This window comes from Channa argus, chromosome 6 (assembly GCF_033026475.1).
Source record: "Channa argus isolate prfri chromosome 6, Channa argus male v1.0, whole genome shotgun sequence".
Classification (NCBI taxonomy): Eukaryota; Metazoa; Chordata; class Actinopteri; order Anabantiformes; family Channidae; genus Channa; species Channa argus.
In genome coordinates this window covers 21,092,691-21,104,932 of record NC_090202.1, presented here as the reverse complement: position 1 = coordinate 21,104,932, position 12,242 = coordinate 21,092,691, and the positions used below count along the sequence as shown (strand labels likewise).

The window sequence follows — 12,242 nt, the reverse complement described above, 5'->3', positions numbered from 1 at the left end:
ATCCATCCATATTCCACCACTGACCCTTATATCACTCTATATATATATATATATATATATATATATATATATATATATATATATATATATATATATATATATATATATATATATATATGATAAATCAAACTGCATGACAACATTACAATTCTTCAATCAATTTCTTACCACACAGATAATCTGTGTATATATATATATATATATATATATATATATATATATATATATATATATATATATGATAAATCAAACTGCATGACAACATTACAATTCTTCAATCAATTTCTTACCACACAGATAATCTGTGTGGTAAGAAATTGATTGAAGTATTGTAATGTTGTACACTACCATCTCTAACAATGTGCATTTGTAGATTCAAATGTACAAATTTAAATTTATTTGCTGGGAATTCATTTTAAATGTATCCAAACTTTGCACCAATTATTTTTCACTTCACAAAACTTTATTCATACATGTCATTTAAAAAAAAAAACATAAAATTAGGGCAGTAATTTAACTCCATGACAGTCATAGTGTAGCCTGCTGGTGTGCACTGTGAAATAAATTAGTGTGACTTGACATGAGGTTATTATTGGATTCCTGTGATGTTTAAGATCAGGTTTTTTTTTTTTTGGTCTTGTATGTTTGTATTTCTTTTATTTTGTAGCACATTACAGCCACGGTGTATGTTATGTCATGTTGTTAAAATTGTAATGAAAAAAATAAGCTCAACACAGATAAACAGAATTTGTTTAATTTCCGTAGCTGTGTCTGGGATTTTTCAAAGGAGAGCAGCATGGGGCAAATTCTCACAGTGACACTCATGGTATGTGGAGCTGAGTATCTGCTTACAAAAATAAGTGATAAATAGGCTCCTCATTATTTTTAGTCGCAGAGGGACACCGGGCGGACTTGAACTGTCTTAGTCATTTTAAGCAAACAGGTTGAACCACAGTTGACGGTTTCTCCCTGTACTGATTTGACCTCACAGGGGCGTTAACACACACACACACACACACACACACACACACACACACACACACACACACACACACACACACACACACACACACAGTCTCTCTCTCTCTCTCTCTCTCTCTCTCTCTCTCTCTCTCTCTCTCTCTAGTAGGCTACTCCACCCTCTGGGAGGGCAAGGACTTTTACACTGTATTTATGGATTGTGCTGGATGTAGTTGTGAGGTACTCATATGTTTAACTTAAGTAAACATAAGCAATACCACGATGTAGAAATCCTCAGTTACAAGTAAAATTAAAGTACAATAAAAGATGTTTCAGAGTAAAATTACTTCGCAGACAAAAAGTAAAAGAATACAATACAATATTATACAATATTATTAGATTATGATTATTAATCTATAATGTGTAATTTCAATTACTTTTTATTTTAATTACTTTTTTAACTTAATTGTATACTTATATATTGTATACTTATACTTATTATTAACACACAGATTATTAAGATAGTAGTGATTCTTAAGTCTAAAAGTAGTGAAAGTGAATCTGTTTGTAGTTACAGCTGCCAGGTTAAAAGTGTCAAAATGGAAATACTCGTGTAAAGTACAACTCCCTCAAGCTGCAATCACTGTTTTTAATAAATAAAAATGTATCACTTCTTTTCTGTTTACACCACAATAGACAAATGTCAGTCATTGCTGCTAGAAATACCACCTATCATTTTAATTTTCTTTGTTTGAAAAAAGGGGAGGCTACTATAGCAAAAGAAAACATATTAACTTGCAAAAAAAAAAAAAGCAAGAATAACTTGTTTGGGTAAAGACGACACAATCCCCAAGATGAATTTAATACTGGTAAAACCCGTCCACGGGCACCAACTGGACTTGAACGCATCGCACCAAGTTACCTGAAACTTTAAGGGCGTCTCCTCCCTTCTCATATACACGGCATCATCCGGGAAGAAAAGGCCGGTGTGAGGAGCGGTGAGCGAGTCTTGCCAGTTGTTAAGCTTTCTGGGGATTTTGTTTCGGTCATAGCTGCGGTTTAGATCCAGGCAAAAGGCAACATGCTGATTAAAGAGTTGTGAGTATCCTAACGTTTTCTAACTGTTTGTTTGTTTTTTCCTAAAAACAGAAACAAGCGCTGTCATTGTCGCGCCGCTTGTCGCGTCCACCTTATCAACTTTTGTCAAATTATTAACTACTAAGTTATACAGGAAATGAGCCGGATTATTGCTGCTTTTCTTTGAAAAGAATATAACTCGACGACTGTTCTGTCTAAAGTGTCTGCCTGTGTTTCGGCACTTAGATTCTTTGTTTGTTTGTCTGGGTTCTTAAAACTGTGATCTGAGACTCAGAGCTCCATTGAAAGTACAGGCAATTTAAAGCTTAGTGGTTGTTAACAATAGAATATGCACACGGAAATGTGAAGTAAGGGAGCTATTTTAATTACGAACAGAATAAGGATAAATTCGGCATAGACAAGTTGCCGTTTGTGTTAGAAACAGCCTTGTACCTCGACTAAATATTTGGTTTTACACTCCCGCTGAAAACCCGCTGACATCGCGCTGTCATGTAGTAGGAAGAGAAAAGCTACTAATGCAGCAAAACATCTTTTCATGTTGGTAAATGTCCATATATTATATAATTAATATCCATATATTTTCTTTAATGACTTTATGTTTGCCAAGGAGAATAAATAAGTGTTTAGAAAATATTGAATCACATTCAATAAGCAAAACAATTTCAAACTGGATAAAGTTTGGACAGTTAACGTTTTTTGATCTTGGTCTTTGAGTGAGATTAAAGATAAATTGGGTTTATTTACAGGCTTATTAAAGCCATGATCAAAACTTTGCTTCATGCAGCTTCAGTGAAGGCAGTAAATACATCAGTGGTTGTTTCTTCCCTGTAACTCCTAGTTTTATGGCTGACATGTCATATGAACATCATTGCTGGCTGTCATCTGACCTCTGTGCAAAGTACTGTAAAAGTCACAGTCATGTTAAATTCATATATGCCACAAGTTAAAACATTATGAACCTGTGAATTGATCATTATGTGTTCACTGTGTGTACATTTGTTTCTGTTAGTGCTGTGAAGCACTTTTTTTTTTATCACACTAACCATCAAGTTAATGCCTGGGAGGCTCCTCTTCCACTCTGATCTGTTCTAATGAAATATTCACAACCTGCTAGACCGACAGCAGGTGATGATAAATTGGCTATTGTATCAAGGGACACAAGAAAATCCTACACAAAGAGTGTGTGCATGGGGGCACACAAGCAGGTTTTAACATAAAAATGTTGATCTCACAGTGCTAGGATTGTAGTTATAATTTCCTCTTTGGTTTCTCTAAGTTCCTGTGATACTGGCACACTACTGTGGCAGAGAACTAGTTGTCTTGCTCTGATTGTTACAGGGGCACTCACGTGAAGTTTATGTTACTCATCATAAAGAGTACACAGCAGGGGAAAAATTCCCTGCAATATAGCTTCAGCTTTTCCACTGCATCAGCCTTGGACATCAAGTCTTTCTCCACACCCAAGTCAATTCCTGGTTGCATTCAGATTTGTGTGTAGGATTTAACATTATTGAAACAAATTGCAGCTTTGCAGTTTAAAGATGGAGTTCTGTTAATCTGTGACATCGTCATAAACAGTTAATTGCCTTAGGAGCAATCTTTAATTAAAAATTAAAATAAGAAGCAGCTACTCTGTCCCAGTTAAATTGTTTGTACCCATGAAATGTTTTGGCACCATTTTGATACTTGGGCTTTTGTATGAATTATACAGACCTGATATAATGTGTTAATTTCTGAGCTTAAGAGTTGCTGGTGGGCAGATTTTGTGACCTTCTAACACAGCCAACAAAGTTTTTAAGTTTCCTGGCTCCTGATTGCACCGATATGAATGTCACATCAGCTGTCACACAAGTGAATATGTTTAGTATTTCCCAAAAGTTTTAACTTTTTTTAATAGGTTTGTTTTGATAGACATACTTATGTGCTCAGTCATGTATTCAGGACTTTGATGTTTGTGAGACCTAAAGAGAAAATGTTTAGGATAATAGCTTCAGTTGTCAGTGAATTATTGCTGACTGCCTGCCTTCTTTTTTCCCCTCCCTTGTAGCCGGATTGTCCTGCCTGTTTCAGTGGAGGAGGTAAGAACTTGTTTGTTTAAGTTTATTTTATTTTTATACGGCACATGGTAATTGGCAACCATGTACAGTAATGTAAATGTTTCAAGTTTTCCAAACAGCTGTGCAGTCTCTTCATCTGTATTTGTATTTTCCTTTGACACTGGCAGTCATTTACAATAATCCTTTTTCATTAGATAAAATACCCTTATCCATGTTCCCTCAGTGACAGAATGGTTTTCTTCAGGGTGCTGTTATTTAACTTGTTTCTCCAGACTGCTGATCCACATATTTCAGTTATATTTCCCCATAGATCTGATCTTACTGTGCTTAGAGATGATTAAACAATGTAGATAGGATTCTAAACAGTACAGCAAGTGCCCTGACATGTGCTGTTTCTGGTGTTGGTCACTTCAGACTGCCTTTTAGTGTCCTTGCAGTTGAAACACTGTAGCTTCATATCAGGTTTAAAATTTATTTTGCTGTGTTTAATCTACTGTACCTCTGGCTTCTACTATGTTACAGAGGGAGCAGGTTATTATCCCTGTTAATCTTTTTCCCCACGTTGAGAATTGAGGGATTTGTAACTACCCTCACTGCTCTGGCCACTGGCTCTTTCTGTGTTTTTAATTTATGAACCACACAACACTGAACTCTTTGTTTTTCCATTGCTTAACACAAATCGGAAGCATAAATATGCCTAAACTATATAATCACTACTTGTTATACAACCAGCTTTTTCTTTGGAACCTTTCGGGTTGAAACATTTGGAGTTGAGTAACTAAGCAGTGTGGCAGCTCACTTGAGCTGGATTAAAATCTCAATGAATTAGGGGTTGGCTCTGTAGTTATGGGTTTACAGATCTGAAACAATTACTTGGTCATACAACAATTCACACAGGTAAAAGAATAGTTTGAGGAGTTGAAAAAACAGACAGGCTGGTTGCTTCCCGCCTACTAAGTTAAAAGTAACCACTTGCATGTTGTTGTTTCATGTTTACTGTACAGACACGAGAGTGGTGCTGGGCTTCTCATGTAACTCTTAAATAATAAATTCACAAAATGTTGAGCTTTTCCATACATTGATTAAGTTGTGTTTTTAGTCAAAATGCCCAAAACTAAGGGGCAACAGCTTCTCAAATGTCAATATTTGTTGCTGCTGCTGTTATTGTTGTTGGTCTTCTTGTGTGATTTAAGTCAGTTTTTTTTCACTATTTCAATGAGCTTTCATAAAGTTAAGGATTCCCCAGAAAGCTTGAAGCATCAGAACAATATATCCTGATTCACATTTGATCCATTCATTTCTGCTACAATCCTGAGAGGCTTTTTGATTTCATTTCATTCTATTTTTAGTAATTTGGCAGATGCTTCTATCCAAAGCGACCTCCAGGCTTGCTTCAAACTAATTTCAACAAGCAAATACTTAAAGCGGTCATGTAACTTTTATTTTTCTCTGTATGTCACTGCCATTCACTGCAGAGATTTTAACCCAGTTATTCCTGCTTTTCTTGTAAACCAAGGGTTCATTCACAGTCCACACCTACCTTTTAACAGTAAACTGCAGTACATTTTTTTAAAAACATGCCTTAACATGTTTTGATCCATATGGATGTCCACCTCCATTCAGGTGCAACCTGATTGCTGTTTGCAGCTTAATGCTGTGTTCTTGTCAAGCTGCTCCTAAATGCTTGTATTACTTGTGACTGTCTTTGACAACGAGAAGACACAGTGGTTATACACGGTGAGTCACATTCCTAAGTTCCTGCTCACAGTGGCAAGCGGCTACCAAACGCACTCAGTAGCAGTGCTCTGTCCCTGGAGACAAGAAGGCTTGGCTTGCTTCAGCTGCACGACTTTGTCCAGCTAAACTATTATAAAAAAGAGAAACATACCGCCACTAGCCACTGGCAGCAGCCTTGCATAGAACGTCCTATAACCTTATATTTTAAAATAACTGACTATTAGAACCAATCATGTGAGTCTCTCTATTGTCACAACACTTTTGTCTGAATCAGGAAGAGTTTGAACTATGGGGCTGGAAGAGGAAGAATAAGAGGAAAGGGGGGTGAGGGGGAAGAAAAAGGCTCACGCTGCAGGTTTTGTGATACTGAAATCTGGGCTTGGAATGCTTCCATGTTTGGTTATCTAACGTCATGACAGAAGGGTTCTCAAAAGGTAGCAAGGTAATCAAAGTTCTTCTACACTGTATGTATGTATGCATGCAGATTAATCAACTTCTCTCCAATTCTCAATGGAATTAATTTTTCTTCCTGCTGCATTTCGGTCTCCCTGATCTAAGCAAACTGTTGTTTTCTTAAACATCCAGGAAACACAAAGCAGTGTTAGCATTGTCAAGCAATAACACATCTGTTCACCTGTTGAGTCAGCCGTGTCTGTTTTGACCTCTACATACTCCTGTAGGAAATACACTTTAGCTGCTAACACTCCCTGTCCTGGTTGTCTGGTGTTGGGCTCTAGTGTGGAATGTGTTTATCAGAACTTTTGAGCTGATGTTGATGAAATGATGCTGAAATGCACTAGAGCTGAAGCGTTGGTGATTATTCTCTGTTTTCATCCCATGGAACAACTTCTGTAACAGTTCACATTTCATTCATGAGAATGTTTATTAGTGCAGCATCGATGTGACTAACCTAACCTTCATTGGTTCCATAGTACTATTTCTGTTGCAAAATGTCTCTGCTGAATGAATGTGTGTTGGTCGTAGCAAATTTAGCCTATGTCCAGCAAGACAGCTGAGCTAATTATTACAGGGTCATTCCCAACCACAGACACAAATGATTTAATTTATTTGCTTTTGCTTTTGTCCCTCCAGTACCAGGTGGGCCAGCTATATGCAGTAGCAGAGGCCAGTAAGAATGAGACGGGAGGAGGAGAAGGTGTGGAGGTGTTGGTCAATGAGCCCTATGAGAAAGATGGAGAAAAAGGACAGTACACCCACAAGATCTACCACCTGCAGAGGTAGGCAGCCCAGTAGTGCTATATGCACACAAACACCACGTAACAGGAAGTAGAAGGATTTATGTTGTTTTGGTCCTTTCGGCTTATCCCACGACTTCATGTGGAAGAAATTATAGCATTTTCTAAAACAGCGTCCCTGATAAAGAGTTTGTGCTATAATTTATGGCTTTACTGTTGATTATGAAATATTTGTTTTGTTGTGTTTTGGCTACATACAATATATGGTCTTTTATTTCAGACCACGTAACATGCTTCAGCTACATTCCAATTACAAACATCATAGGATTTTAACAGAAAAACATTTAAACAACAAGAAATTGGATGCTCACATACAAGGGGAAAAACTGTAAAAACTATCTTTTTGAGGAATTGTGAACAATGTGTCCTATATTCTTCTATCCTATATTCAGCTGCAATACTTGTTTAGAATTTTCTCATGTGACTATGTCAATGCCTGTTTGTGTCTCTGCAGTAAAGTGCCAAGTTTTATTCGTATGATTGCTCCAAAAGGTTCTCTTGAGGTTCATGAGAAAGCCTGGAATGCATATCCTTACTGTCGAACCAGTGAGTACCAATACATACACACAACATGTTGGGTAGCAAAATAGTAGTGTAGCAAAACTGTCCATGCGTTGGCAGCCCATTCTCAATCCATGCCATGTGGCTCCATGATACATGTTTTGTGACTGTGTGTGTGTGCGTGTGTGTGTGTGTGTGTGTGCGTGTGTGTGCGTGTGTGTGCGTGTGTGTGCGTGTGCGTGTGTGTGTGTGTGTGTGTGTGATGCTTAAAATCTGTGTTTTATCTAAAACGTTGTCTTTACTTCTCTTTGTGATCATCCCGTTACTGTCACGGTCAACCTTTTCTTCTGATGCAGTTATTACAGTAAGTGTTCTTTTTTTGCGCAGCTGCCAAGATAAAGCAAAAATTAAACCTCTGCATGTGTTTTTTGATTCTAAATACTTAGTGTTTTATGTGCCTTTTTTATTTGACTAACTGTATCATCCACATCCTTGCAGAATACCTACATGAAAGAAAAGTTTATGATTAAGATCGAGACGTGGCACAAGCCTGATATGGGAGATCAGGAAAATGTGAGTTATTGTACTAACTTGATGTGGTCATACTTTACCCAACAGTTTACGCAGGCATATAATTGAAGAATTGGACTTATGAATGGGAAATAATTCTTTTCATAAGGGGTCATAATTACAGAACTGATGCAAATAACCCAAAGGCACAGCTCTAACATGATGGTTTTATTTATTTATTTTTAAATGTAATCTAAATACATTTTATTTTATTTTATTGTTGTCTTTGCTGTAGGTACACGGGCTAGAGAAAACCACATGGCAGTCAACTGAGGTTGTTGACATTGACATTGCTGATAAGGCTGGAATAAGTGCAAAGGTAAGATAAGAAAATCTGCATGGTTTTTAGAAAAATAGAAGAAGCAACACAAGATTTGAGTCACCTGTGTGAATAATGTGGCTACATTGAACAAATCTCTACTGCTTCTATCCATGTTTTAGGACTACAAACCAGATCAGGATCCTGCCACCTTTAAGTCAGAGAAGACTGGTAGAGGGCCTCTGGGACCTGACTGGAAGGTACTACACCTCTTATGACTCTTAACTGTGGCTCACTCCATGAAAGACTGTGTATTTATTTCTGTTAATTTGTGTTTTTGCAGAAAGAACTTGTTAACAACCCTAACTGTCCGCACATGTGTGCTTATAAGCTAGTCACAGTTGAATTCAAGTGGCTAGGACTACAGGGGAAGATGGAAAGCTTCATTCAACGGGTAAAAATACATTTTTGTAGTATATCCTGTCTTCTGGTGGCTAATAATATCATTTCTAAAGAGAAAAAAATTTATATGACATTTGCTTGAACTGCTACACAATAATAAAAATGACATACTTCTCAGTTTCCTTGTTAATACTCCCTAATCTCTGCCCCCTCTGTTTCCCTGTCACACCCTCTGTCTGTCCAGATGGAGAAGCGTTTGTTCACCCAGTTCCACAGACAGCTTTTCTGTTCGATCGACAATTGGATTCATCTAACAATGGACGACATACGACGCATGGAGGAAGAGACGAAGAAAGAGCTGGATGAGGTGAGCATAGCATAGTGTGCTGCGCCACAAGTTAATGTCAAGTCCTGTATGGGACAGCATCCTCAATAAACTTGCTGCATGTATTAAGCTAAAAATAAAGTAGCAAAAAAGTTTTTCACATAATTTATTAACTAGAAACTTTTGTGAGTTATTTGAACAAAAGAAACCTTGTACCCTTAATGTTAACATGCTTCTCTGTGCCATAGATGAGGAAGAATGATGGTGTTAAAGGCATGTCAGCTGATGAGTAACTGTTCGCAGTTGACAGACCAACCTGGTGAGCATCAATCTGTCATTTTGAGAAAATTTGATATTCATTACTTCTGTTTACATGAATTACTTGTGTTTCTCCTTTAGGTGCCTCTCTGATGCAAGAGGATGTGATTACTTTGACCAAGCTTAGAAAACTCTTCTCCTGGAAACTGGACCAAGAACAGCTTGATGGGCATAATCAAGAACATTACACTTACAAACTACTTAAATTTGCTCTTAATAAGAGCTCATTATTGTAAAGCAATTGTGTGCATTTAAATACAACTACAGTTGATTTTAGTTTTTTTAGTTTGCAAGTTGCACTCTCTTTTGAGAATAAACTGTTCTTGTTTATGCTAATTGGCCCTCTTAAATGTTTAAATCTTATGTAAAGGGTGTGGGTTGTCAATGAAGGAACATTTCTAATTACCGTTAAGATCTGTTTTTAATGTTATTTGGGTTCTTTTTGTTTTTCTCTTCCATTTGTGACTGATTTGTTCACTTGCTAAAAAACCGCACTCTCCACAAATCCGTCTACATATGCAAACGCTTCAGAGTTGCTAGGATCTTAAATACATTTTTTAAAGCAATTGTCTAAAATAAATTGCACTTCAGTGTTTTTAAGAGAATTTTGTTAATGTCCTGATCTCACAAAGTGTACTTACTGGTGTTTTGTTAAAGTATAACATCGGATATTTATATTAGGAAGAACCCATCAGAGACATTTAATATATTTTCAGAGTAGTCTGCTAATTCTGGTCTGACTGACCTGGTCTGTTGAATAAAGTTTATGGATAGACCTCATACAAAGATATCCTGATTAAAAAAGAACACAATAAAGCTTTTGGTTGTGGATTAGACAGTCAGCTATAATATGTAAAACATTAAACTCTGAGAATATTTTAAAACAGTTGACACATTAAGCTGTTATTTGTTGACTGTTCAAAGATTTGGTGCCATCGTATCATTGAGGTCTTGAAAATAACCTGTATTTTAATGTAATGACTTATATGGTTGTGTAGTATATTAAAGACAATGTATTCGTCCAGTGCTTTTACAACCCCAATTCCAAAGAAGTTGGGACGATGTCTAAAACGCTATAAAAGAAAGCAATAACTTGCAATTCTCATCAACCCATATTTTATATTAAAGAGGTTGCCCATTGCCCATCTTTACAATAAAGAGGCTGAGGTTCACAAATGTGCAACAAACTTGTGGAACAATTTCAGAAGAATGCTTTTTAATGTAAAATTGCAAAGACTTTGAAGATCCGACCATCAAAATTCAGAGAATCAAGAGGAAGCTGTGCACAAGGGACAAGGCTGAAGCTTGGATGCGTGTGATCTTTGGACCTTTAGGCACACTGCATTAAAAGCAGGGATGATACTCTAAAAGGGACTATTCCAGAAATCACTGTCAGTGAACACAGTCCACAAATGTGTAAAGCTGTATCATGCAAAGAAGAAGCCATATATGTGGACACGATCCAGAAATGCAGCTGTGTTCTGTGGGTCAAAGCTAATTTAAAATGGTCTGAAACAAAAATGGAAAATAGTTCTGTAGTCAGATGAATTAAAGTTTTAAATGGATAACGTCTCCTGTGGACTAAAGAGAATGACCATCAAGCTTTTTATCAGCGGACAATTAAAAAGCCTTCATCTCTGATGGTATGGGGGAGCATTAGTAGCTTACACATCTGGAAAGGCACAATCAATGCTGAAAAGTACATAGAGGTTTTAGAGCAACATATGCTCCCATATAGACAACGTGTCTTTCAGGGAAGACCTCACATATTTCACTAAGACAATGATAAAACACACACAGCATGGCTTTGCAGCAGAAGAGTTCAGACCTTTCACCGATAAAAATCATTTGGCCCATCATAAAACAAAAAAATCCAATAACAAAGGCCCAGGACTGTTGAGCAGCTGGGATCCTTTATCAGATAAGAATGGGACAACATTCCTCTGCCAACATTGCAGCAACTGGTCTCCTCGTTTCCCAGATGTTTACAGACAATTGTATAAAGAAGAGGGGATGCTACAGAATGGTAAACATCGCCCTGTTCAAAATTTTTTGAGATATGTTGCTGCCACCAAATTTATAATGAGCTAATATTTTCCATGAAATGGTAATTTCATTTATTGAATTCCTTGTTTCTCAACTTAGGCGATAATGGAGTAATTTTACAGTACACGTTTATGAATAATAATTACTAAAATCTCTAATAGCTGTATTTTCTATAGGCAGAGCTGAACTCCATCTCTTGTAAACTTTTCATAACATTGTTTCTACGACAATTAGTTAAACAAAATTAATGGTAAACTTCAAAGGACAACATAAAAGGCAAACCTTTACCAAGGCAGTAATAAGGTGTCATTACTGACATCATCTGTACTAATACATACTAACCTCACAAAACACAACATAAACATAAACAGAGAAACACTGGTTGGCTCATACATGTTTATGTTCTATTGTGAATAAAATATAAGTTGATGAAAGTTGCAAATCATTACATTCTCTTTTTAGTTACGTTTGACACATTGTCCCAACTTTGTTGGAATTGAGGTTTTATGTATTTGTACATTTTTGCTTCTCCTGGAAAGTAAGCAATGGGCGGCACGGTGGAAGAGTGGGTAGCCTGCCTCCTCACACATTGATGGTCCCTGGTTTGATTTCCCAAACCGGCCGGGGCTTTCCATTGTGAGTTAGCATGTTCTCCACGTTCTCCCCTGGGTACCGTTACTTTCCACAGTTCAGAGACCTTGACTTTAGGTTAA

General features: G+C 36.9%; 1 protein-coding gene across 1 annotated transcript; it reads left to right on the top strand.

Moving 5' to 3' along the window:
- Positions 1-1,896: 1,896 nt before the first annotated feature.
- On the top strand, positions 1,897-10,507 carry LOC137128575 (phosphatidylinositol transfer protein alpha isoform-like). Its single transcript, XM_067506813.1, has 12 exons — positions 1,897-2,058; positions 4,106-4,136; positions 6,945-7,090; positions 7,563-7,654; positions 7,966-7,973; positions 8,108-8,182; positions 8,415-8,498; positions 8,621-8,698; positions 8,782-8,892; positions 9,085-9,207; positions 9,414-9,484; positions 9,565-10,507. The coding sequence occupies exons 1-11, from the start codon at positions 2,042-2,044 to the stop codon at positions 9,456-9,458; spliced, it is 810 nt and encodes a 269-aa protein (XP_067362914.1). The 5' UTR covers positions 1,897-2,041; the 3' UTR covers positions 9,459-9,484; positions 9,565-10,507.
- The last annotated feature ends 1,735 nt before the right edge of the window (positions 10,508-12,242 follow it).